General features: G+C 46.6%; 3 protein-coding genes across 3 annotated transcripts; all 3 read left to right on the top strand.

Moving 5' to 3' along the window:
• Positions 1 to 306: 306 nt before the first annotated feature.
• On the top strand, positions 307 to 4139 carry pttg1ipb (PTTG1 interacting protein b). Its single transcript, XM_083681526.1, has 7 exons — positions 307 to 453; positions 946 to 998; positions 1152 to 1260; positions 1466 to 1568; positions 2794 to 2859; positions 3368 to 3414; positions 3816 to 4139. The coding sequence occupies exons 1-7, from the start codon at positions 360 to 362 to the stop codon at positions 3857 to 3859; spliced, it is 516 nt and encodes a 171-aa protein (XP_083537652.1). The 5' UTR covers positions 307 to 359; the 3' UTR covers positions 3860 to 4139.
• A 2600-nt stretch (positions 4140 to 6739) lies between these two features.
• Positions 6740 to 9770, top strand: sumo3b (small ubiquitin like modifier 3b). Its single transcript, XM_083681296.1, has 4 exons — positions 6740 to 6877; positions 7645 to 7773; positions 8107 to 8178; positions 8265 to 9770. The coding sequence occupies exons 1-4, from the start codon at positions 6857 to 6859 to the stop codon at positions 8325 to 8327; spliced, it is 285 nt and encodes a 94-aa protein (XP_083537422.1). The 5' UTR covers positions 6740 to 6856; the 3' UTR covers positions 8328 to 9770.
• Positions 9771 to 11008: 1238 nt separating this feature from the next.
• Positions 11009 to 20780, top strand: ube2g2 (ubiquitin-conjugating enzyme E2G 2). Its single transcript, XM_083682713.1, has 6 exons — positions 11009 to 11147; positions 11466 to 11501; positions 11628 to 11673; positions 15456 to 15574; positions 18988 to 19128; positions 19784 to 20780. Exons 1-6 carry the CDS (start codon positions 11105 to 11107, stop codon positions 19894 to 19896), a joined length of 498 nt encoding a protein of 165 aa, XP_083538839.1. The 5' UTR covers positions 11009 to 11104; the 3' UTR covers positions 19897 to 20780.
• Positions 20781 to 26459: the final 5679 nt, after the last annotated feature.

Here is a 26459-nt window from a genome sequence, read left to right as displayed (position 1 = left end):
TCTGTGACAGGTCTCAAGGTCTCAACTAAAGACACGTCTCATTCTGAACATTCTACTACCTTATGCTATTGTTTTTATTATTATTATTATCACTACTTGTTGCACTGTTGAGGAGCTAGCTTGCCCTAAGCATTTCATTGCACCGTCTACGGCTGTATTTTTATAAGACATGTATATTTTCCATTTGATTTGACATGCAAAATAATATTTGCGTATAACTTTCCAACTCTGACGTCAGTATAAAGTCCGCCCACCGGAAGTGGGGAGCAGCAGGATTTGGTCGCGGGCCAGAAACGTCGCGACCTCGAGACGGACGGACGGACGGACGGCGCTCCCAGCTGACATAACGGACAACAAACATGGGCTGCGTTTTAAAAGCTTTGCCTTTTACTGTTTTTTTCGTCCTTTATTTTTGGACGACGGTTCAGGCGCAGACCTCAGTTCCAAAGTCAAGTAAGTTATTATATATTATTACAGCTAGCTTGCGAAGTAGGTCGCGAGTTTTTCCTCCACAATCTTTTGTTTTGGAAACACGCCTGTTGGGTCAGGTGACGAAGTCGATCGATTATTATTATTATCCTTCTCACAACCTGATACATCAGGACAGTTATTATGGTCTCCTATATTGATAATGTACAATACATTTAGTCTTACAACTAATTTCGAATAACTTCTAACTTGAAATTTACTTTAGCCATAATCAAGAGTAAGTTCAGTTGTTTTCACGCCTATTTCTTGGACTGGTTAAACTTAAAAAAAAACTTTAAAGAACCGTCATAATCCTCAAGAATGTGTGATTTGGAAAGTTTCCTCAGTTTAACTTGTGCTCACTGTAACGTTAGCCTGCTTTTATTGTCAGACCATAAACTTCTCACAGACTACAGTCGCCTCTCTTTCACCAGTGTGGTGTGACTTACACCCTGTCCTGTTTCCTTGTCTTCCCAGTATGTGCCTCAAAATCCAACACCAGCTGTGACGAATGTCTCAAGAATGTCACAGTAAGCATATAAAATCATAGCAAGTTATTATGATCATACAGTCATATGACCCTTGTATCAATGGATGTAGTTACAAGGTAGCTACTGTACTTAGCTTTCATCCTCATAAGTGTTTTTAGTTCAGTCGTCATGTTTTATGGTGTTTTGTTGCAGTGTCTGTGGTGCATAACGACCAAGCAATGCCTGGACTACCCTGTGAGGACCATCCTGCCCCCCCACAGCCTGTGCCCCCTCCCGGAGGCTCGTTGGGGGCTCTGCTGGAGTATGGCATACCAAATCAAATGCTTTATTTGCCATGCAGTCAGACTGTTAGGAATGTGTTATTTACTGCATATGTCAAACGTTGCAGTTTCCTGATAGATATCCATGCAATTTCAACCTCCGCTTTGGAGTATTTTTTAGATACAGAATTTCCATAACCCTCCTAGTCACATGATGAACATTCCTATGGCTTGTCTCTGTCACAGTGAACTTCCAGACCCTGATCATCACCATGTCGGTGGTTGCTGGGGTCATCATCATCGCCATACTGGTCTGCTGCTTCTGCTGCTGCAAGTGTGAGAGGATCGGGTAAGGTCAAAACAACGCTCTTTAGACCTACAAAGGTCTTGGTTGTGTCAAGCAGTTAGCACCCTTTAGTCTTAAAGGGGCAATCTGGGATTGGTGCATCCATTTTGGGACTTTTAAATTATTGATATATAGTTACATTGTATAGCTTGCATTGCAGTGAGTGCATACATTTTTCAAGGAATCGAACCCACAACCTAAGGGTTGTTAGCGCCATGCTCGACCAACTGAACCAGAGAGGACCACTAAGAGTGGTCATTAGAGTGTGTTTCTCGGTAGAATTCATTATAGATGCAATAAAGTGTTGTGCAGAAAATGCCATTAAGGTGTTAATGAGTCACATGAAATGTTGGGGATTAAAAGGCTCCCCTCAGCAGCTGCAGCATTAGTCCATTAGATGGTTGAACACAATGGGTCGTTGTTCTGACCAAGAGTGTTACATCCGTCCCCCTTGTTGCCGGCCAGGTCGTGTGGAAAGTTGGCGCCTCGATGTCGCGCCTCAAAGGCTGTTTGCAAAGTGCAAACATTCCGAAACGTATCTGTCAAAAACACAATTGGTAAAAACTTAATTTTGTGCTCAGTTCAATACGAAAACCATACTTCCTTCCACCTCATCTCTTTCTGCCCCACCACACTCCACAAACGCACTTGTTGGACAACAATGCATCAGTACATTCCTGTGTTTTGATTCGCCAGCAGCCTGAGGTACAGTAATGACCTTGTCCGTGACCTCCAGTAAGCAGGGTCTGTTATCAGGGCTAGATAAAACCACTTCACTACGGCGCCCAGCCTGTTCTCTGGGTTTACTTTGGGTTTGTTGTATTTTCCATAAGTTGCACACGGTCAGAACTGTAAGAATTTAGATCCTTGTGTGGCCTGAGGTGGTCCAGTGGTCTAGCACCATGGCCTGGGGTGGTCCAGTGGTCTAGCACCATGGCCTGGGGTGGTCCAGTGGTCTGGTACCATGGCCTGGGGTGGTCCAGTGGTCCAGCACCACGGCCTACAGTGCACACATATGCCCATGTCAGCATGGGTTAGAATCCGGCCCATGCCCTGCTGACACACCCTCTCCTGCTTACTTTCCTGTCATTCTTCACCATCTCTATCCAATAAAAAGATGTAAAAATGTAAGAGTGGGACTGCCTCACTCCTTCAAGCCTCAGCCTGTGTGTGCGCTGCCATCAGCTTCTCTTTGGTATTCAGGACTTGTGTTTTATTTCTGTTCCAGGAACAAGCGGGAAGATGCAAAGACCGAGAGACAGGCTGATGAGAGGAAGGTCCGCCAGGAAGAGAGGTGAACAATGGACTTGGATTAGTTATTAATAACTATGTCATTGTAAACAAACATTGTATAGCTTCAAAACATGGTTAAAACTATCATTTTGATCTCATGGATGGTCAGTTCTTGCATCCATAGCTCTGGCTATTAGGGGTGGGAATTGAATTGCCAGGGATCTCACGATACATGGGCTGCAATTCAATACATATTGTGATTCTCGGTATATTGCGGTTCAATACTACGATATATTGTGATTTAATATTTAATGTTGCGATACAGAATCGTGAAAAATATGCCTCAGCTGTTTACCCAAAGTGACCACTTTGTTGTTGTTTGAGTCCCAGATTGCCCCTTTAATCTATGGGAATGGAATAAGGGCAATCTACTGACAATCCTAATTAAAACCCTCTGGCCCGTTGAATGCCACGCTGGTCCAAGAGGAGGTATTTTCCCTCCCTCAGGATGCTCAGGTCCATGCCAGCCTTTGTTGTCTAAACAGGTGTCCTTGTTTCTCTTTAAACAGGAGGTCAGAGATGCGGGTGAGACATGATGAAATCAGACAGAAATACGGTGAGACGGTTTTTCCTCTTATTTCCCTTGAAACACAACAATCACATTCTGTGGCGTTCTTACTAGAATCATTTATATATGTTTAAAGAGTTGGCATATCTACTAAACAAATAGATTGGAAGTCATAATCTAAAACATTTTTTCGATTCGATCAGTTTTAATGCTCTCATATATGGTTCAAACAGAATCCACTCAAAGCTGGGTTTTCTTTATTTTTTATTTTTTTTTAATATATATTCCTAACCCTAACCCAGTGCCCCCCACTGGTGGAAATTATTATTATTATTATTATTATTTTTATTTTTTTTGCACAGATGCATGATGCACAAGGTCTACTATTTAATAATTTGACTGTGTGACGTTTATCAGTATTGAGTATTTGACAATTATTTTACTTTTAGGTCTGAAAACAGAAAATCCTTACGCCCGCTTTGAAGATAATTAAGAATATGGCTTGATGAAACTCTTTCATTTCTTTCACTCCTTTTGATGATTCTGTCATCACCAGTACTGTCAATATATTCATTGTGAGAAATTGGGGTAGGTTTTATGAGCAGCTTGCACTTTTTTTTTACTGACATGTTTTGTAAGACTCCTTGTTTTCATTCAATGTTCCAAAGAAAACAGTGGCTGTTGACACAGACAGGGAGACACCTGGCTGCATTCTTTACACTCAAATGTTTTCAAATGGAAACTCGATATGAACATTTCTGCTGAACATATTCTATGGGGGTGGGGGGGGCTGGGGGATGGGGGGTAGGGCTGGGGGAGGGGGGGTAGGTGTGGGGGAGGGGGGTATAGATGTGGGGCTGGGGGAGGGGGGGGAGGTGTGGGGCTATTGGAGGGGGGGGGGGGTAGGTGTGGGGCTGGGGGGGGAGGGGGGGTCCTACTGAATGTGTTTTAATTGCTTTGAGTAACTAAACATTATCTCAGAGTTTTTATGAATGTTAGAACTTCAAATGATAATGCTGATGTGTATCATGTGAGTCTTGTTTTGTATGCAGTATTTAGTTCTGAAAAGATTGGCCACTGAACATTTCATCCTTTTTGTGTTTAATGTTGGGATTTAACAGCTGATTGTAGCCACACAACACTCCTGATTTTTCTTAGAAGCGTACACTGGATCCTGTGCATCAAGACTAGCCTCTCTGACAAATGCTGTTTATTGCCAAAGAGATGAGTTGTCAACAGTACATTCCCTGGTCATTTTAAGAAATGGAACCATCTACATGTAGGAACACTCCAGGAATATTCAAGAATATGTTAGGGTTTTTGTTACTATTCTTGTTTTAATCAATTAATATACCGATGTAATTTTAGAATATTTAGCTTTCTGTAACTTGTGTCATTTGTGTTATGATTGGCGTGTGTAAGCATGTACTAGTTCCTTTATGGTCACATGATGAGTCTGATAATCTGGATGATAACCTGATGAATCTGATAATCTGGATGATAACCTGATGAATCTGATAATCTGGATGATAACCAGTTGTGCCTCTTGGTTGCCTTAACTGCCTTACTTGCCTTGTCTGTTCATGTTGTATTTTTTTTTAATCAAAAGTTGTCCAAAAAAGTTCCTCTGAAACAAAACTTATTTGGACTCTTTCTGCTACCCTTCATGATCAATGTTTGTCAGGTTTGTACTTCCAAGTCTTTGTAAAACTGAAAAATCGACTTTTTATTAAAAGCCTTTGATTTGACTTGGTGTGGTCTGTTTCTGTCCAACATGGAACAATAGTCAACTCTTTTACCTCTTAGGCGTGCATGTCGTTCCAAACGCAGTTTAATATGCTGCCGTATGTTTGTTCAGGAGGGTTAAAGCTCTCGTTACGAGCGAGGACTGTGCTCTATCATTAACTGAGGCTGACGTGTGTAAAGTGTTTAAGCTGAGATGGCGGGCTGGGCCGTGCCGGGCCGGGCCAGGCCGGGTCCTCAGAGCGTACTGGCGGGTGTTTTCACAGACATATTCAACATGTCCTTGTCCCAGTTTGTAATCCCCACCTGCTTCAAGGTGACCACTATCATTCCAGTCCTGAGGCTTCCTGTCTTAATGACTACCCCCCCTGTGGTTCTCATGCCAGACATAATGAAGTGCTTTGAGAGGTTGGTTAAGTCCCATAGAAATTCCTCTCTACTGACAGTCTGATCTACCTGCAACACTAGACCCCCTGCAATTTGCATATCGTCCCAACAGGTCCACTGATGACGCCATTGCCATCACCCTACACACTGCTCTACCTCACCTGGACAAGAAGGGCACCTACGTAAGAATGCTGCTTATAGGAATACCATACTCTCAGCTTGCCACCAAGCTCAAGGACCTGGGTCTCAACACCTCCCTATGTAAATGGATCCTGGACTTCCCGATGGGTAGACCCCAGGTGGTGAGGGATGGTTGCACCACCTCTTTCACTCTGACTCTCGATATGGGGGGGCCCCCCAGGGCTGTGTGCTCAGTCCCCTGCTGTTCTCCCTATTCACCCATGACGGTGTGGCCTTGCACAGCTCCAAAACCATCATCATCAAGTTTGCTGATGACACCACCATGGTTGGCCTGATCTCCAACGGCGATGAGACGGCCTATAGGGATGAGGTACATGTCCCGGCAGAGAGATGATAATCAGCTGATCTCAGGTGGACCTCAGGTGATGCCCATTCTCCTCAGGCGGCTGAGGTGCACCACTGAGAGCATCCTGTCCAGCTGCATCACCTGGCATGGCAACAGCACCGCTCACGACCGCAAAGCCCTGCAGAGAGTGGTGACAACGGCCCAGGTCATCACGGGCCGTGAGCTCCCCGCCGTCCACGCCCTCTACTCTGAGAGATGTAAGAGGAAGGCTGGGAAGATCCTCAGGGACGCCCGCCACCCCAGTCACACCCGCCACCCCAGTCACACCCGGTTCCCCAGCATCCAATCCCGGACCAACAGGTTTCAGAATAGCTTCTACCTTCAGGCCATTAATATAACATAATAATATATGCCATTTAGCTGACGCTTTTATCCAAAGCAACTTACATTGCAGTGAGTGCATACATTTCAGTATATATGGTCCCAGCAGGAATCAAATATATTTATAGATATTTGAATGTACCCCTACTGTCTTTGATATACCTGACAAGAACATACTCTCTCATCTGGTCCTTGTGGCTTAGAAAGAAAAAGATATAAATCATCGCTGTTTCTCCTAGTACTGGGTTATCTTCTAGTAGTGTGTTGAATTAACGGGGACGCGCATGGGATAGATTTGCGCGCTCATGTGATCGCGGTCCCGAGAAAACTATGAACATGTGACCCTGTGTGAGCCAATAGGACTTAAAACCTTATGCGCGCACCTCCTGATCGCAAACGGAGAAGACTGGAGAGGTGAAAACCCGCTAATATTTAGCCGCTCAACCCACCATCTGTCTTTATTTTAGCGAGTCTCAGAGCAATAGTTACATTATGTCCGAAGAAAAGCCAAAGGTAAGCAGGGTTGTGTCTGTAATGAGATCTGTTTGCGTTGCATTCAGCCGCTTTAGGATGAAGCTAGTGTGGCTAACCGCTAGTCAGATTCCGCATTTGAGCGGGCAGAAACAAAAGGTTGGTCGAATTTGCGGATTTTTGGCCATGCAACGTTTTTTGCCTGCTTGTCTAGCCAAATATTTGAAAGAAAAGTGTGTAATCTCGTGTGGTTACTAGTGTACTTGAAATATCTACCCTGCATGTATTCGTAATGTGCCATTTTCTTCATTTAAATTGCGCCGTTGTGACTTATCTGCGCATAGTCAACGGGGACCGACGTTTGCTCTTTGCGGCTTTTTGGTAGCTGCTAGGCTAACTGTCTGGTAGCTAGCTATGCTGCTGACGCTAGGCTTCTGAAGCCCCTCGCTAGATAGGCCTTGGTAGATCTGTACCATACTGCCAGCAGGTTTCTCTTTGCAAGAGTCGCAATCTGCGGACCTGCCAGTTGTATACATTAGCATGAAGCTACCTACCTAGCACAGCTAATAACACGTTTGACGCAAAACCAAGTGCGCAAGTACCGCTATGCAATGGCATGCTATTAGTATTAGCTGAACCCAAACCCTGGACTTCACCAAGTTGCACTCAAACTGTATCGTTTAAGTCCTGCACTCCAACATTGAGTTGCCAGCTCCAGCAGTCAGCTGTACCAAAACATCCCCATGTCCCCTTTTAATAGTTAAAATACTGTGTCTCTAAAATGTGTTGTTTTCATCACTGTTTCGAAGGAAGGTGTCAAGACCGAGAATGACCATATCAACCTCAAAGTAGCTGGTCAGGACGGGTCAGTTGTCCAGTTCAAAATCAAAAGGCACACCCCGCTCAGCAAATTGATGAAGGCCTACTGTGAAAGACAGGTAAGGACCTCCTACCTTATTCTGCCTTTAGAGAGCAGGTAAAGGTTTCTGCCTTTAGAAAGCAGCGGGCCCTGTACGGCTGCAATCCCTGTCCCCTTCACCCAAGGCACCTTTGTAGATCTGATGGGGTTGGATTTGCATAAGATGACACTTGCCTCACCTTGCCCTCTTGACAGGTGAGGTGTAATTCTGTAATTTAGTTTACACCTATTAAATCTTTCAGATCTACACAAGTGTACAAGGGGGGGGGTTAAGGATTGTTCTTGTATATAATTGATAACTGGTTCTTAGATTGTTGTCTTTGTATGTTAACTTTTTCTGTCTTTTTAACAGGGTTTATCAATCAGACAGATTAGGTTTAGGTTCGATGGACAGCCCATAAATGAGACGGACACACCTGCACAGGTTGGTGAACGTATTTCAGGTCCGGCTTTACTTTGTGTGGGTTGTTGTCTTGCGTGGGAGTTCACGTTGCGTTTGTCTGTTTGCAGCTTGAGATGGAGGATGAAGACACTATCGATGTGTTCCAGCAACAGACGGGAGGAGCCTCTTAAAGGTGGCCGGCGGTCCTCTCAGAGGACTCCACACTTGAAGAGCATCCACTCAATGATTTGTTTGTTTTTTGTTTTGATTTTTTTTTCTTTTCATTAAGTAATCGTTCAGCTTTATATTTTTGAGACCAGCTTGCCCCTGCACCCACGCCGGACCTGTTATCGGGGGGGGGGGGTTAGGGGCAGGGTCGTATGTAGGCCCAATCCCAACCTGTTATCGGGGGGGGGGGGGGGGAGGGGGAGGTTAGGGGCAGGGTCGTATGTAGGCCCAATCCCAACCTGAGATCTACGTGCCGAGCTCAAGCTTTTTCTCAAATCTCCCATTTTGACATCCATGCATGATTTGTGAGCGTGTCTCGGAAAGTGCTGCAGATCTCGCGTTGGGATTTGGCCTAAAGTGAAACCTATGGTTTTGACGGACGGATGATCTAATTTACGGTCTATGTTTGTCATGATCAGAAGATGGATTTCATGCCACCAATCCACAAATTGTTTGTATATGTTCATGCTGTTTTGAAAGCTGTCAAGCTAAGGAGAGGATGGACTAAATAGAGGATGGAACAGTTTGAGTCATGTGTCGGGAGAATATGTATTTATATTTCATAATGGACAACTGAAATGTACAAGGTGGGGGGTTCAGCTGTCACTCAATCTGCCACAGACTGAGGGACTTTTATGGTGTTAAACTGGTCTCATATGCAATGTGCTGTAATTTTTAGTCCTCTATTTTAGGTACACTTGCAAAATATCTGGTCCAATTTAACCATGTTATAATTTTAACCTGTATAATGTGTGGGAGAGCTTGTGGTGAGAAACATTTAAATGGAGGTTTTTTACCTCGCTGGCCGTCTGATGGAATGGAGATGTGGCTGCCTCTGGACCAAATGCTAATTTAACAGTATTCTAAACAGAAAATGGTGTGGTTGTGCTATGAAAAAGGTAACGTTCAGGTCTAATTTAATGTCACTTGAAGAAAGGATACAAATCCCCTTTCAAATGGTTCTTGTTTGTTTGTCCCCCCCTCCCCCCCTTCACACAGATGGGAGGAGTTTATTTCCCCCCCCCCCCCATTGTATCACAGATATTTTGACTAAATAAAAGGGAACCCACCCTGACATCAAGAACTCTTTGACTTTTTTCCATTTGAATCAGACTTGGAGAGAGAGCCCACTCCCCTGCGTCTGTCTGGCGTTCAGCAGCGTATGGGAGGTGGAATAGGCACCAGTGGTTCACTGATCCTGTTCAGCAGCGTATGGGAGGTGGAATAGGCACCAGTGGTGCACTGATCCTGTTCAGCAGCGTATGGGAGGTGGAATAGGCACTGATCCTGTTCAGCAGCGTATGGGAGGTGGAATAGGCACTGATCCTGTTTGTTTCTCTACTGCTTTGTACATTATTTGTTGTCCTTTACTACTGTATACAATAAATATAGTTTGGTACTCAGTTTCCTGGTTTTCATCCATGATTTGTTTTTTCGATTTTCAATTTAAAATGGATTAAATTAAAATAATTTGTCACGCACAATACCCCAGAATGACAAAGCGAAAACATGTTTTTTGAAATTTCCGTTAATTTATTCAAATTAACAGAAAATACAGAAATACATCATGTACATAAGTATTCAGACCCTTTGCTATGACACTCTTAAAATTAGGTAAAATGCAAAAATGTCATCAACAAATCACTCAATAAGTTGAATTCAGTCCATCTTAATGCAAGGATAATAGTTTGTGTAACTTAGGAATTAATATATTTGTTTTTATAGGGTCTCTCATTTGCATAGGAATCAATTACACACTGTGTAGATTAGGATGTCACTACCAACTCAGCAAATTTCATAATTTTCTCTTGATCCTGACAAACTCCCCAGTCCCTGCCAGTGACAAACATACCCATAACTTGATGCAGCACCACTATTCTTCACACGAGAGATGGTGCGGAACTGCATTGCATGTGCTGGATTTGCAACAAACTTAATGCTTTGTAGTAAAACCAAATAAACACATTTCCAGCCACTTTCTTAGCTGTATCACTTTGTATCTCATTGTTGCAAACACAATTATGGATATGAGAGATTATTTTCCATTACAGGATTCTTTTTGGCCACTTGGTTATAGATCAGTTTTGAAGAGTGATTGAGATGATGTTGTCCCATCGACTGCTTTTTCCTCTCCACCATTCAGCTTTGTAGATTTTTGTCAGTCTCCCCAGGCCTCGGTCGCATTCCTGAGCAGTTTTGTTCCTCTCCATTTGCTCAGTTTTGTTCCTCTCCATTTGCTCAGAGACCCTATAAAAACAAAGATATTAATCCTTGCATTAAGGTAAGATAAGACTCAATTCAACTTATTGAGTGATTTGTTAATGACATTTTTGCATTTTAGCTCATTTTAAGAGTGTCATAGCAAAGGGTCTGTTCCACTATTCCAAACCATCACATTGTGTCTGTCTTGTAACCTGTGGTCTAATATCAAGATAATCATTGCATCATTTCATAAATTCAGAATTTGATAGAGACATTGATTTGACAAGCATACATTTAGTGTGTTATCACATATTGGCAGTTCCACATTTCTTATTTCTGGACTTGATTTGGCGGTTCCTGAAGCCCCCCACCCCTCCACCAGGGGGCGCTGACGCACCGCGGGGCGGGGGGTTCAATGCGGAAGTACGGGGAACATGCGCAGTTCATCAGCTGTCAGCAGCTGCGTTGTCAACGGAAAGTCAGGATTCATTGTTTTTATTTTCTGTTTTCAGTTGTTTTTGAGTCTTTGTTCTAAAAAATGGCTGGAACTGCGTTGAAAAGACTGATGGCCGAGTATAAGCGTGAGTTGACCGTCTTAGTGAACCTGACAGCTCGGTTTAGCGGTTTGTTAGCCTGCTAGCTTCGGGACCCGCTAGCTAGCGGAGCTAAACAACCTGACTGGTGTTTGTAGCTGGAGGCCAGGAGGCCAGGAGGCACCGGACCACGACGGTTCAAACGTTCAGCTAAACATTGTTTTAAAGAACTGATTATGTACAACATAACATATTATATAGATATATTTCTAGTGCTTAACAGCTGCCAGTTGGCTTGTAGCAGAACAGCCAGATCTAGCAGCAGTGGCTGATGTGTGTCGGTTGACGTTGTGTTTCCTCCCTCAGAGCTCACCCTGAACCCGCCGGAGGGGATCGTCGCAGGTGAGGTGACACACGTTCACAACACACCCCGTCAGCCGGCAGCCCCGCCGGTCAGACTGGTCTACTGCAGCTGTGTTGAACTGTTGGAGGATGTTCCTCATAATCTACTTTGTTTCCATTGAATAGGTCCTGCCAATGAGGAGAACTTCTTTGAATGGGAGGCTCTGATCATGTAAGTGTCTTATTGATGTCTACTGTTTCTCCTCTGTCTGGTGGTAGTCATCCATACCACACCGTTACAATCATCAACCACCAATCATTCCCTTTGTTTTGTTCATGTGACCCGTGTCAGTCGTCCCTCAGAAATGGTCGAATAAGCAGCGTTTGTCTTAATGCTCAGTGGGGAACTTGACAGAAGTAGCCTACAAGTTGAGAAGAAGGAAGGTCGATCCAGCAGCTTGGCCAGCTGAGCGCTCGGTGGTCGTTTTGCGGGGTGATTCCCCAGGTAACATGTTCAGTGTTTGCCACTGTGGTCCTGTGAAGGCCCTGTGAAGCCCTTGTGGTCCTGTGAAGCACCTGTGGTCCTGTGAAGGTCCTGTGAAGCACCTGTGGATCTGTGAAGCACCTGGGCTCAGCAGCATCTCTGGCTGTTTTATGGCTAATTTATGAGCATGAGACTCTTAATCCAGCCTTAAAGCTCATTAATTAAGGTGGATTGAGGACTTTGTGAGGGCAGTGTTGGTATACTTTGTAACTAGTCACGCAAATAATGTAAAAAATAAATAAATAATTAAAATGGCAGAGAAATAGCTCAGGTCACAGATATAGAAATGTTTATTCCTGAGCTGTAGGTGTCTCTCTTTCCTCATATGTAGTCCTGTACATACTAAGGTTAGGGTAGAGGGTTAGGGTAGAGGGTTAGGGTAGAGGGTTAGGGTAGAGGGTTAGGGTAGAGGGTTAGGGTAGAGGGTTAGGGTAGAGGGTATGGGTTAGGGTAGAGGGTTAGGGTAGAGGGTATGGGTTAGGGTAGAGGGTTAGGGTAGAGGGTTAGGGTAGAGGGTTAGGGTAGAGGGTTAGGGTAGAGGGTTAGGGTAGAGGGTTAGGGTAGAGGGTTAGGGTAGAGGGTTAGGGTTAGGGTAGAGGGTTAGGGTAGAGGGTTAGGGTAGAGGGTTAGGGTAGAGGGTTAGGGTAGAGGGTTAGGGTAGAGGGTATGGGTAGAGGGTTAGGGTAGAGGGTTAGGGTAGAGGGTTAGGGTAGAGGGTTAGGGTAGAGGGTTAGGGTAGAGGGTATGGGTTAGGGTAGAGGGTTAGGGTAGAGGGTTAGGGTAGAGGGTTAGGGTAGAGGGTATGGGTAGAGGGTTAGGGTAGAGGGTATGGGTAGAGGGTTAGGGTAGAGGGTTAGGGTAGAGGGTATGGGATAGGGTAGAGGGTTAGGGTAGAGGGTTAGGGTAGAGGGTTAGGGTAGAGGGTATGGGATAGGGTAGAGGGTTAGGGTAGAGGGTTAGGGTAGAGGGTTAGGGTAGAGGGTTAGGGTAGAGGGTATGGGTAGAGGGTATGGGTAGAGGGTTAGGGTAGAGGGTTAGGGTAGAGGGTATGGGTAGAGGGTTAGGGTAGAGGGTATGGGTAGAGGGTTAGGGTAGAGGGTTAGGGTAGAGGGTTAGGGTAGAGGGTATGGGATAGGGTAGAGGGTTAGGGTAGAGGGTTAGGGTAGAGGGTTAGGGTAGAGGGTTAGGGTAGAGGGTTAGGGTAGAGGGTATGGGATAGGGTAGAGGGTATGGGATAGGGTAGAGGGTATGGGATAGGGTAGAGGAAGCAGTTTTACTGAACTAAACTTGTTCTCTGAGCTTTATTGATTGATTGTCTTCTTAGTTTAACTGATAGTTGTGTGTTTCACCACGTTTGAGTCTGAAAAGTCTGAAAAGGAGAGAAAACCATGACAAACTTATTGATCCCAGTTGAGAAAGATGGATGAACTGGATGTGCCAACATGTTCTGATTTATGAAGTCAGAGATCAGTCTGAATAAGAAGATCAGAGATCAGTCCTAATAAAAAGCTCAGACCCTTTTATTGAGGTCTGCTGTCACTGTAGACCCATACTGTTGACTGTGCTGTCACCACAGACTCATCCTCTGGACTAAAAGTTTTTTTTTAGAGGCCCTGATGTCATGTGAATGCACATTGTCATCAATACTGTAATTGTACTCCTCCAGCGAGCGGCTAACCCTTCAATTTCAGCTGCGGAGTCTCTTATGTCTTACACAACAGCCTGGGAAACGCTGAAGAGTGGGGAACAGCCGAGCAGTGCATTCCTCACGCTTTAATTCCTGATATTTACACCTGAACGGGACACGGCAGAAACAGACGGGAGGAACAGCTTTGTTCGTCATTCTCAGTCCCCAGACCAGATATTAGTGCCTGGGAGTCTGGCTCTGGAATCAGGTCAAACAGAAGGGTCGCTGGTCGCTATGTGCCTCAAACCGTGCAGCGGTTATGAAAGGAATGAGGAGCGTGGAGATATCATCGCCACCAGCTGTAAATCAGCTGATCCGGTGCCTGGTTGATCAGAGCGTGGATTTGTTTAAGTGCTTCTATTTTTGCCAATAAAAACAAGGAAGTTGTCCCAATGTTTTAACTCTGAGGGAAATGAGATGGGAGATATGATTGGCTCTCAAATCACTGATGAACACCCTCCCAGAAGAGAGGGGATTGATTGACAAGCCAAAAATAAACACAGGTGATTTGCCTGTTACATATGCAAAGGAGAGCTCCGTGAAGTTCTTTTGAATGGGGTTTGTGTGTGTTGACATTTGGTGGTTGATCTGTCCTGATTAGAGTGGTGATATATTGGCAACACATATCAAATAACCGTGATGAAATTCAACAGCTGAAATTCAACCCCCTTCTAGCAGTCTTGTCAATCAGTCTGCTGAGGTCAGTTTGCCTACAGGACGTCCGTTTCCTGTTCCGCAGCTCGGCGAGCCGTATCAGTGGCACGCTGCTCTGTGCCTCCGTCAGGAGAGCAGAAACAAAGAGAGTGGATCTCTCACGCCACGCCACGCCAGCCAGGATTTTCCAGGAAACATCACTCTCTCTTCAGGCAACTGGTAGAATATCGATGCTATGACGTGAACACGTATCCATGACAGCGCCAGCAGAGGTTCCGTTTCATCGACCTTCTTGACTTTCCTCTCCTTCAGACTGTTTTCAGGCACGAGAAATAAAAGACTTTGGGTACATTTCTCGCGTGCCCAGCCTGCGACCATGGCAACTGTCTCCGTGGAGATTGATCATGTCTCTCTCTCTCCCTCTCCTGAGTTGCGTCATCGGTGTGAAGGATCTGTGGAGTGTGTGGTATACCGCGTGTTTAGCAAGAGGCTGCCTAATCCTCACCCAAGGCAGGTGATTTACCTTTGAACCTGTCTGAGCTTGTGGGGAGTCGGCCGGGAGACAATGGGACACTGGAGGTCTGAAGAGGATCCACGCTGCAGCAGCTCCCTAATAGCCTGATGTGACGGGAGGGAGGGAAGGAGACAGACACAGACACACAGACAGACAAAGACACACAGACAGACAGACAAAGACACACAGACAGACAGACAAAGACACACAGACAGACAGACAAAGACACACAGACAGACACAGACAGACAAAGACACACAGACAGACAGACAAAGACACACAGACAGACAGACAAAGACAGACAAAGACACACAGACAGACAAAGACACAGACAGACAAAGACACACAGACAGACAGACAGACAGTGGGATCAGAGTGTTCCTCTGCTCTTCACTGAGGTTTTCTCATCCTCTTCTTTGCTGCAACGTTGTCTCTCTTCACACTGACCCTGAACAGGTCCAGAGACTCAGCCAATCACGCCACCACAATAACCTCATACTAGTGGACCACGTCCTGTATGACTTCCAGAGTTACCGCAGTATAGGCCTACATATCCCATTTATGACGCACTGAATAGATCTGAACCAAACGCTGTCTGTCCTGCTTTCTTCCCAGGGGTCCGGAGGACACGTGCTTCGAGGGCGGGGTCTTCCCAGCCATCCTCAGCTTCCCGTCAGATTACCCCCTCAGCCCCCCCAAGATGAGATTCACCTGTGAAATGTTCCACCCCAACAGTAAGTGCAGTAGCAAGTCCCGCCTGAAGGAATCCTGTTTTACACCGCCACCTTTGTAGCTGATGTGACGGGAGGGAGGGAGTCAGACAGACAGACAGACAGACAGACAGACACAGACAGACAGACAGACAGACAGACAGACAGACAGACACAGACAGACACAGACAGACAGACAGACAGACAGACAGACACAGACAGACACAGACAGACAGACAGACAGACAGACAGACAGACAGACAGACACAGACAGACAGACAGACAGACAGACAGACACAGACAGACAGTTTCAGTAGGACTAAGATGGTGCAGACAGACAGACAGACAGACAGACAGACAGACACAGACAGACAGACAGACAGACAGACAGACAGACAGACAGACAGACAGACACAGACAGACAGTTTCAGTAGGACTAAGATGGTGCAGACAGACAGACAGACAGACAGACAGACAGACAGACAGACAGACAGACAGACAGACACAGACAGACACAGACAGACAGACAGACAGACAGACAGACACAGACAGACAGTTTCAGTAGGACTAAGATGGTGCAGACAGACAGACAGACAGACAGACAGACAGACACAGACAGACAGACAGACAGACAGACAGACAGACAGACAGACAGACAGACACAGACAGACAGTTTCAGTAGGACTAAGATGGTGCAGACAGACAGACAGACAGACAGACAGACAGACAGACAGACAGACAGACAGACAGTTTCAGTAGGACTAAGATGGTGCAGACAGTAAACGAATACATATTCAATAATGTGGAAGCTCAGCAGGACGTTACAATACATTACAAGGAAGGGTTTGGCTCAGAGTCCGTCCCCACAATTAAATGATCAGCCTGCATTCTCCGGTTTGCCCCAGGGTCAGAGTCAATTCTGTTTCACTTCAGGAGATGGATTGAAATTCCCACGCAGGAATGAAAAACATGCAGAACTAATTAAATGTGTGAAAATCAAAGAAATGCCATTTCTCAAATCTTGAACTGGAATTTAAATGACTTACTTACTCACTTGATGATATGGAAAGGAATTGCCCCAACCCCGGTTTGCCCCCCCCACCCACCCACCCATCCCCTTCCCCCAAGGGCCTCAACCTACCTGCTGTTTCTGCTGGCTTCAGACAGCCATGATGTGAGGAGTTGAGACTAGGGATGAAAAGGTGGCAGGCATAAAGGCAGAGGGTTACAGTAGAGAGCCCACATCAAGGACCTAATGGATATTGACACACATTAAAGCTGCAGGAGACCGTGGCAAGTGCATTCCAGCCACCTTCCTCCTAATGATGGTGCAACTGGATACCTGCAGGTAGGATCTGGAGAAAGCCCCAGCACCCGTTCGCAACATGTACCTGTTTAACTGCAGATTGAGGGTGAAATGGTGTTATTCCATTTCTTTTGAAAGCCGCTCTTGATCTGGTTCGTGTGGTTCAGTCGAACTAATGTAGTAGTCCCAAAACAAGTGCAAACCCCCACCCAGCTGGCTTGGTGGGCAAGCTAAATCGAGCACACCGCAAGTATGTAGGCCAAAAAAAAAGGCCTAGTATTTAGATTAGTTTACCAGCCTTTCCCTTCTTTACAAATGTGTGCTTGACCATCTGCAAGGCAGCTTTGCCAAGCATCAACCTGAAGTGATCAAAGCTGCTTTTCCACTGAGAATCACTATTGAACCCACCAACTGCCAAAGAGTTCTGGAACATTCACCACCTAGAGAGCCAAGTGTTCTATGTGGTGTTTACCTAGCAACAACACTCTGATTGGCTACAAAATGAAGCATCGTAATTGATGCATTTTTGGTGAATAAAGTCACCCGTGGCACTCTGGAACGTTGACCATTTGGGAGACTTTGTGTCTAAAAAAACTAGACAACTGTGTCTAGAAAGAAAAAAAAAAGAGCCTACTGCTCCAGATACAGTTTGTTCACATCACACTATTGTGTTATTGTGTGTCGTAGTTTCATCCATCTCTGGTTTCCTTTGACACGTCAGGGGCGGACGGGGAGAAGGCTGTTTGTGCCTCCTGGTCTTGGTTGTGTCTGGCGTGTGAATAAAGGTGTGGGTCCTCCTGCCTCCCTCGCGGGGCCATTACCTGGGACAGTCAATTGGAGAGCAGCTCTGCTGGCTGTCCGGGATCCCAGGGCAGAGGAGCGCTCACTGCTGCTGATTACAGGGACAGGCTGTCCCCTGTCACCCCTGTCACCGCTCTGATGTTTCTCACCTGTCAGTCACCCAAACCAAGGCCAGCACCTGAGCACACACACACACACACACACACACACACTAACCTGGCCCTTCTATTGTGTTCTGCTGGCAAAGAGCCAGCGTGTGTGTGTGTGTGGCAGACATGTTGTGTTACATGGGCGGACAGGGTGTCCCTTTAGGGCAAAGACTGGGAACATTGTAAGTTGCTTTCCGCCCTAAATAAAGAGACAAGCAGAGACAGTTTAAAACATCCATATTAGGTGATAATCCCTCGTTCAGTTTCTCAAGGGGTGACACAAAGCGTATTCATCAGGTAAAACCCCACCTGTGTGTGAACAGGGGAGGTCCTAACACCTCTTAACACCCCCTCCCCCCACAGCCCTCGTGTCGTGGTTGGTTTATCTGCCACTGTAACATTTCTCCTCATCCACCATGTCAGAGCACTTGGATGTGAAGTGCCCCCCCCCTCCACCCCTCCCTGCCTCGCTCAGGGAAACAGTCCCAGATAAAGCGCTTCCTGCCGGGCCTGCGTTATCAGGCGTCCAGGCCTGACAGAGATGAGAGCTTTAGGAGTTGTATCTGATAGCAAGGCCCAGATCCCTATCCTACCAGCGGCAGGCAGGCAGGCAGGCAGGCAGGCAGGCAGGCAGGCAGGCAGGCAGGCAGGCAGGCAGGCAGGCAGGCAGGCTAGTGCTGTGGCTAGCTGATAGCATCTGATCCTGATCTATCTTGGTGTGTTGCTGATATAACTGCGGCAGTGTGCTTTGATTGGTTAGAGCTGCTGCTCTGATTTGATTGGATCTCCAACACCGTCCCTCTCTGCCACCTGGGAGTACAGAGAGAGGACAGAGAACAGGCTCTTTGGGTGGTGCAACTGCGGCCATGTTGGATCCAGCTGGAGCCCGAATTAATCCACTGTTTTTTTCACAGTGTCAGAGTTCCACTTTATGGAAAATAATGTGTGTGTGTGTTTACTTCAGTCTATTTTTGTGTGTGTGTACTTGAGTACTTGTGTGTACTTGAGTGTGTGTTTGTGTGTACTTAAGTGTGTGTTTTCATGTGTGTGTTCAGTCGTGTGTGGATCACCATGTAATCATGCTCTCCTCTCTAGTCTACCCAGACGGCTGTGTGTGTGTATCACCGTGTGTGTGTGTGTGTGTGTGTGTGCACCATCTCACCATGCTCTCCTGTCTCCAGTCTACCCAGACGGCCGTGTGTGTATCTCCATCCTGCACGCCCCGGGCGACGACCCCATGGGCTACGAGAGCAGCGCTGAGCGGTGGAGCCCCGTCCAGAGCGTGGAGAAGATCCTGCTGTCTGTCGTCAGCATGTTAGCAGGTGAGGGTGTGTGTGTGAGGGTGTGGGTGAGGGTGTGTGTGTGAGGGTGTGGGAGAGGTCTAAACGTCCATTAGATGTGTGCCACCTTAAGCATGTTGATATGAGCAGTGCAGAGAGAGGCCAGGAGGCCCAGGGAGGCTGGAGGCCCAGGGAGACTGGAGGCCCAGGGAGACTGGAGGCCCAGGGAGACTGGAGGCTTTGTTTGGTATCAGATGTCTCACAAAGAGAGATGCCACATAATGGAGGCGATGACAACACTGTGGGTGTGTCCACTATTGATGTACAGTGTAGTGTTCTACCTGCTGGACGGGGCACCGCCCTCCCCAGCAGATGGTGGGCTCTAGAGAGGCCCTGTGTGTCTGGAACAAGGGGAATACCCCCTCCCATCTCTGTCCTCTAGAGAGGCCCTGTGTGTCTGGAACAAGGGGAATACCCCCTCCCATCTCTGTCCTCTAGAGAGGCCCTGTGTGTCTGGAACAAGGGGAATACAACCCCCCCCCCCCCCCCCAGGTGTACCCTAAAGAATTAAAAAACCGATGTTGATGACCTGGCGTTGATGATGTTGATGACCTCTACTGCCTTCCTTCCAGAGGTAGTAACCTGGTGTTGATGATGTTGATGATGATGATAATGACCTCTACTGCCTTCCTTCCAGAGCCAAACGACGAGAGTGGCGCCAACGTGGACGCGTCTAAGATGTGGCGTGAAGACCGGAACCAGTTCTACTCCCTTGCTCAACAGATCGTCCGCAAATCCCTGGGCATCTAACGCCGCCATCACCGACCCGCTCCTCCCCCGTCTGGACCTGCGGCGCCGCGCAACGTTCTGCCTGCTTCCATTTCACTCATGAACTCTTCACCAGGAAGTTCTGGGAGCCGCCTTCGGACTACCTGGGAACCACAGACACTGCAGATGGAACCCCTCTATTTCTGGCAGTTTTTGGGTCTTGCCAGTGTTCTGGACCCGACCATTTGGACTCATATTTACCAGTTATCACGTTACATCAACACCAACCTCTCTCTCTCTCTCTCTCTCTTTCTCTCTCTCTTCAAAGCACTTTATTTTTTCCAAAGGAGTTATTTTTTAGCAGTGTTACACGATACCAGAATGCCACTCACTTGCAACATTGCTTAAACAGAGGTGCTGTGACTTCCTTAGTTGTTACCTGTGTGAGAGGACTTTGTTTAATGGAGGATATCAATATGTGACTGTCAACATGTGACAAACCCAACGCGTCTTCTGTGTGTTTGAGTCAGAGCAGCGATGTGAGGAAACAAGTGTTTTGGAAAGTAGTCGTTATTTTCGAGGCCCGAATAATATTTTAGAGACGACAGTATATTTGATCATGTCGACATGTTCTGTTCTGCTGTAGTGCACTCAGTAAGGGACTCTTAATGTCATTCTAGGCTTTGTTGTTGAGTGTTTAAATGAAGTGGATGTTAAGATGATTTACGATTTGGCTTGTTTTAGTATTATTTGCAGTGTCTCTGTAACCATGACACTACTGGCTCCCTTCACAGGGCGGTGAAAGGAAGAACACCATCGGTTACACCATATATTTTTGTTAGAATGACCGGCAGAAAAATATGAAAGTAGCTTTTGGACTATGAATTGAAAGAAATAAAACAGAGGAAGGAATTCCTCAGACTATTTGTCTGCTTGTGATGTAGTTTATCCAAAAAGAACTTCATCATCATCATTATCGTCATCATCATTAACACAGTTAAGGCCATTAAGGCGGTGTGTGATCAGCAGAACCTTCCCTAACGAACGCTGTTGCCCAGGAGCTACGGAATGGCCTATGTCATAGTCACGTCACAGGACCGACCAGAGAGATGTTTGGAGAGAGCGCCTAGAATTGTGGTCAGAGGTCAAGCAGGGTGAGCCGTGATTGGTTGAGCCAGTGTTAATGAGAGGGTGAGCCCGGGCCGCTGTGGTGGGGGAAGAGAGGGCCTGTCCCTAGGTAATGACTGGGGCTGTTCTGCCTCCGTGGGTGATTACAGGGTGTCTCACACCCCCCAGCTATTACCCCAGAGTCTTTAGAGTTCATTAGAAACGGCCTGGCATGGTCTTCAGCCGGCCTGCTGAGACTGGCCCAGACACCCAGGACAGGACAGGGCACAGAGGTGTCAGAACATCACAACAACCATTTACATTTACATTCATGGCATTTAGCAGACGCCTTTATCCAAAGCGACTTACAACAAATACATTTGTTTAAGTAAGTGAATCATCTGTCCAACAGTCATCATAAGACACAGTAATCAATGCTCACACCAGGGGCCATAGGCAGTCGTAATGCCAGTAGGCTATTTAAAAAAAGATATATATATATATATATTTATTTTATTAGCAGGAGAGAACTAGTACAGGGGGGGTAGCAGGGATGAAGAGGTCTCAAGGGTTGGGGTTAGGGTTAGTATTGGGGGGGTAGCGGGGATGAAGAGGTCTCTAGGGTTGGGGTTAGGGTTAGTATAGGGGGGGTAGTGAGGGTGAAGCTCTCACACGACCTCAATCAATCAATCACATTTATTGCTATAGCACTTTTTTTACATAGAAAAATGTCACAAAGTGCTTCACAACAAAAACAACACGAAACAATACAAACAATATGATCTAACACCAAACCATAGACCCCCAGGAGCAAGCCAAGGAAAACCTCCCCAGAGGGGAGAAAAACATAGGGCACAGTGGCAAGGAAAAAGCTCCCTGGGAGGAAGAAACCTTGAGAGGAACCAGACTCCAGGGGGACCCATCCTCCTCTGGCTGATCAGGTGCTGAACTGTAAACTAATGTGGAATGTGGTGTGGTGCAAGAGTTCAGGGGCCAATCTGAGGGCAGCTTTCTGGTGGCACCCGGACCTCTCACAATAAACAACAATGAAAATCATGTGGGCTCCTACTCTCTCATCTCCATTGCTAGGAGGCTGCTCTGCAGGTAGGTTGGGTGGGGGGTGAAGGGGGCTCTTATAGGAGATGTTATAGATCGCCGTAGAGAAACTATCAGGTCATATTTGACGTACAGAACGATGGTTCCAGCTCTCGTCACCTCTGTGGCTTTCTGGCGTGTTAATGGGCTGATTGAGGGCATCCTTGATGGGACCGCAGATCTTGTGCTTGTTGTTTTTGGCAAAGACAGTGGCAGGGATAAAGCACACTTCCTCCGTTGCTTTTGATGGACAGGCCACTCATGTATCTGTCCAGAACATCTTCACACCTGAGCCCCGGGCCGTATTCTGTCTGCCTCTGGGGAACACTGATGCCCCGGCCCCGGTGTCCTGACACTGCTCTCCCAGCCCCTATCGCTGACATTAAAGGCTCTACCTCTCTTTCTTTATCTCCATCGTTAAAAAAAGAAAACAGAAATGAAAGGGGCATTTCAGCCGCCCCCGCAGAAGCCCCAGATAGGCTGGATGTACAGTTCCTAACCTACTCCCACACAGTGTGTACTTTATCGTATAATTACTGTACCTGCGTATGATAAGATTGAGGTAATCCTCATTTGGAGGCTATAGTACAGAATACATGAGTCAACACATGGTGGTGCAAAGTGACTGAAACACTGAAAACCTCCCACGATGAAACCATGAATAGTTTCAAACTTTTTATTTATGTTTAATGTGCTGTATAACATGTCTAGTTTTCCATTGGGTTGTAAGGTTATTTGTTTTGTATGTGAAAGAACTCGAGAAATTACTTTTTCCTTGTAAAGGAGGAGAGGTGGGGAACCAAGGACCCTGCAGGCCTCTTGGTGAAGTGACAGTATCTGGTGACCTGCAGGAGAGGAACCCCTCAGGAGAGGAACCCCTCAGGAGAGGAACCCCTCAGCGGGCAGCAGTGAATGCTTCTGCTCTGAGAGAGGAGACGTGGAGTAAATCCTCAGACGTTTAGTGAGTGTGTGCACTCACCGTGGTAGCCGTCGGCTCCGTGATCGTTTATTTTCCTGTCCAAACATGTCTGGATTTTTCCTCGTGCTGATACTGAAACAAAAACAGAAATCAAAGAGCAGTGCAACCCTGACAGAGACAGCCCCGGTGCAACCGTGGAGAAACACTTTGTGTCTCAATAACAGCTTTCAAAGAACCATCAGTATCTGTCTCTCCTGTCTGTGTGCAGGACTGATGAGCTGAGCAGCACTGACGGGGCCCACACACCTCTCTGCCCTCCAGCAAGAATGATCCCATCTTCTGTTAAATTGATCATTCCTCTAATGCTTTCATAGACATGAGGAGGCAAATCTGATTGAACATGATACTAGAGAGTTCCAGACAACCTCAGTATGAAAACACATATAAATCAAGCTCTCAACTCAGCACAGATGCAATGGCCTTTGCTGGTTTTTAAACCAAATTGTCCTTATTTGACAAACCACATCTCCTTCCTACTGAAGGATGTTCGGAGGCTTTCCAAAAGACATTTTCTCCCACCCCCTCCTCTGAGTTCCTCTCCTCTTTTCAGACACAAGTTCCACACAAATCCTGTAATTACACCAGTACCATGTCTTTCACTGGTTGCAGAGTCTTTCACTGGTTGAGGCTCCTCATCTGACGCCACAAGAGGGACTTTGTGCCGTGAAGACCGGCGTGGAGAACGTCATCCGTTGTGTGGAGAACGTCATCCGTTGTGTGGAGAGGAGCCGGGGCTCTTCAGCCTGTCTGCATGCTTCATCTGATCTTGAGCTGAGAAGCTCTTTTTCAAGAAGGAAATGTGCTTGACATTATTAGGGACGGGGAAAAGTGGGACACCGCGACGAATATTCTCCACCTCTTTCTGACCTGAACCCAGAGCGATCGCCTTAATAAAACACTAAACTGCCATTCTACATTCTACAGGCACTGACAGAGTTGCTTGGCCATAAAACTGAAGACAACAGTAGATGGTGATTGATTACGGCTTCTTCTCACCCAGAATATTGTTTACATTTTTCTGCTCACACCTTCATACCCCTCTGAGAGAAGCTTAGATAGAGGTGAGTGACTTTGAGAGGCTCAGATGAAAGACACAAACTTTGAGAGAGATGGAAGCCCAAAGGAACAATTGGCAGCATCTGATGCAAGAAAAAACGAGGTTCTGTTCAACATCTTTTCAGCCAAACACCAGTCATTTGACTCTTAAAGGTTAAAGGTTAAAGGTTAGGGCATTGTGATGGCATGTCAGTGCTAGACCTGTACCGGAGTAAACACACTGTACAGTTCATTTAGTTTGTTCACTTATGTTTTCCCTTATGTGAGATGAGGAGAGCTTTAAGATGCAATTTCCACAACAAACCTTGTCCAAGAGCAGCATCACAACCATAACTAACCATACATACACATACATACAACACTTAAAGTGAAAGGGGACATGAACGCACGGTTAACTTTTAGCTCTTGGTTTTGTTCATAATTATACCTCTGTCTATCATCGCCAAAACCCGGCTACCTGCTAGAAAAGCTTTGAAGTGAGGGAACCTTCAGAGGACTCAGTGTTGCGTGAAGATCTCTATTTACTTCCTTCAATGAAACTCTTCATCTGGTTTCGAAGGACTCCACCCTCGTTAAGCACCCGGGCTTTTGCTCTGTAAAGACGTAGAAGGTCCGCGAGACGACAAGTCGCTTTATCCTCAATGCAGCGCCTGTGATACGGTTAAGCCTTCAGGGTTAGCTGAATGAATGCAGCTTTGAATGCTGGTTACCTTTTTGCGGAGGGATTGTTCAGCCTCGCATCTATCAGACGATCTCGCCGCGTGCGTCTCGTGCGATCACACCGGTTGCAATCAAAGATCAGTACTTTGTGGAGTCTTTGTGGAGCGTCCCACAGAACAGCGTGGTCGTGAGAGGAGGTTGGTGAAACAGTGCCTTCAGTAGTGGTGCCATTCTGATCTTGGCACCATTGAGCGTGTCACTGTTTCCGGCAGGTGAGAGATTAACGGGGAGATTAGAGTATCAGAAGTTCCGCCATCCATGTGCAGATAACGATCCCGGCTATCGGAAAAAAGCCTACAGTCGGATCTCTCTTCAAATCTCTCCTGATCACTGTTGAAAAATGCATTTTAGACAAGAGCGGGAAGGGAGGAATAGGGATGGCTGTTAGGTGTCTGATGAAGGGAAGGGAGGAATAGGGATGGCTGTTAGGTGTCTGATGAAGGCAAGGTGTTGGTGTTTGGGGATGCCTGAGGTGGAGAGTAGAGGGTTCACAATGAGGACAACCCCTCACTCAGTTGGGGAATTCCTCTCCACTCAGCACACCTGAGAGAGAGATAGAGAGAGAGATACATCCCTCTGAAAGTCAACGCCCCCCCCCCCCCGCTCTCTCTTTTTCTCCCAGATTTTCACCCCTCCTCTTGTTCTCCTCTTGCGCTTTCTCTCTCTCTCTCTCTCTCTCCCTCTCTCTCTCTTTCTCTCTTGCGCTCTCTCACTCTCTCTCTCTCTCTCTTTCTCTCTCTCTCTCTCTCTTTCTCTCTTGCTCTCTCTCTTTCTCTCTTGCGCTCTCTCACTCTCTCTCTCTTGTTCTTTTCTCTCTCTCTCTCTCTCTCTTTCTCTCGCTCTAGCTGCAACCCCTCCTCCTGACAGCTGACTTATTCTCATTTAAATGTCTGTGGAGGGACGACACCCCTTCACACAACTCTCAGGTGGAGTTCCAGCCTGTCACACACACGCTGACAGCAGCCGGGGTGGGCAGTTCAGAGAGGGAGCGTGACTCTTCTGTGACACATATTTGACAACCTGTTTAAAAATGAACTCATGCTAAGTATCATTTTAATTCGGTGAGACCTTTGACGGTTAATATTTCATTTCTTTAAAAAAAAATTATGACATTTGACTGGATCATTTTATGCTCGATGGAGCATTTGCTCTAACGCTGTGTCAGTGAGGAGGTGCACAACCTTTTCACATTGGTGCCAAAACTGCAGGAGCTCTCAATTCAGAAGGTGTGTCTTTGGTTGCATCCTGGTGGACACCTAGCAGGACACTTTGACAGTGGGACACATTCGACAGTGGGACACATTCAACAGTGGGACATGGAGACTGGTTCATCGTCTGGAGCAGGGCTGCTCTGCTGTTACTTCTGCCACTGCTGAGGAAGCTGCCGTACCAGGAGTCTGACCAGGGGGCCAGAGATGAGGGTGAGGGCCGGCGCTGGGCTCGGAGCCAGAGAGGATCAGCCAGGCCCCCTGTGAATGGGGCGGTGTGAGAGGGACCACTGATGTCTGTCCTGCTGCTGCTGCTCTGCCTGCTCCTCCGCCCTGGGACCACCGGAGCCCACGCTGGGGTGTGGAGACCATGCACAGGTACGTCCCTCCAGTCCTCTTCACCTGGTTTTTGACTACACACACCTCACTTTCCAGCCTTG

The sequence above is a fragment of the Argentina silus genome (genome assembly GCF_951799395.1).
Source record: "Argentina silus genome assembly, chromosome: 12".
Classification (NCBI taxonomy): Eukaryota; Metazoa; Chordata; class Actinopteri; order Argentiniformes; family Argentinidae; genus Argentina; species Argentina silus.
This window is presented reverse-complemented; position numbering and strand designations above follow the sequence as displayed.

Excerpts from the sequence above, each read along its gene's own strand:
- pttg1ipb (XM_083681526.1), top strand. The coding sequence starts at position 360 with ATGGGCTGCGTTTTAAAAGCTTTGCCTTTTACTGTTTTTTTCGTCCTT. Across the intron at positions 1,261-1,465 it reads TCGTTGGGGGCTCTGCTGGA|TGAACTTCCAGACCCTGATC; the intron begins GTATGGCATACC and ends TCTCTGTCACAG. Across the intron at positions 3,415-3,815 it reads TGAAATCAGACAGAAATACG|GTCTGAAAACAGAAAATCCT; the intron begins GTGAGACGGTTT and ends TTTTACTTTTAG.
- sumo3b (XM_083681296.1), top strand. The coding sequence starts at position 6,857 with ATGTCCGAAGAAAAGCCAAAG. Across the intron at positions 6,878-7,644 it reads TGTCCGAAGAAAAGCCAAAG|GAAGGTGTCAAGACCGAGAA; the intron begins GTAAGCAGGGTT and ends ACTGTTTCGAAG. Across the intron at positions 7,774-8,106 it reads AGGCCTACTGTGAAAGACAG|GGTTTATCAATCAGACAGAT; the intron begins GTAAGGACCTCC and ends TCTTTTTAACAG.
- ube2g2 (XM_083682713.1), top strand. The coding sequence starts at position 11,105 with ATGGCTGGAACTGCGTTGAAAAGACTGATGGCCGAGTATAAGC. Across the intron at positions 11,148-11,465 it reads ACTGATGGCCGAGTATAAGC|AGCTCACCCTGAACCCGCCG; the intron begins GTGAGTTGACCG and ends TTCCTCCCTCAG. Across the intron at positions 15,575-18,987 it reads TGAAATGTTCCACCCCAACA|TCTACCCAGACGGCCGTGTG; the intron begins GTAAGTGCAGTA and ends TCCTGTCTCCAG.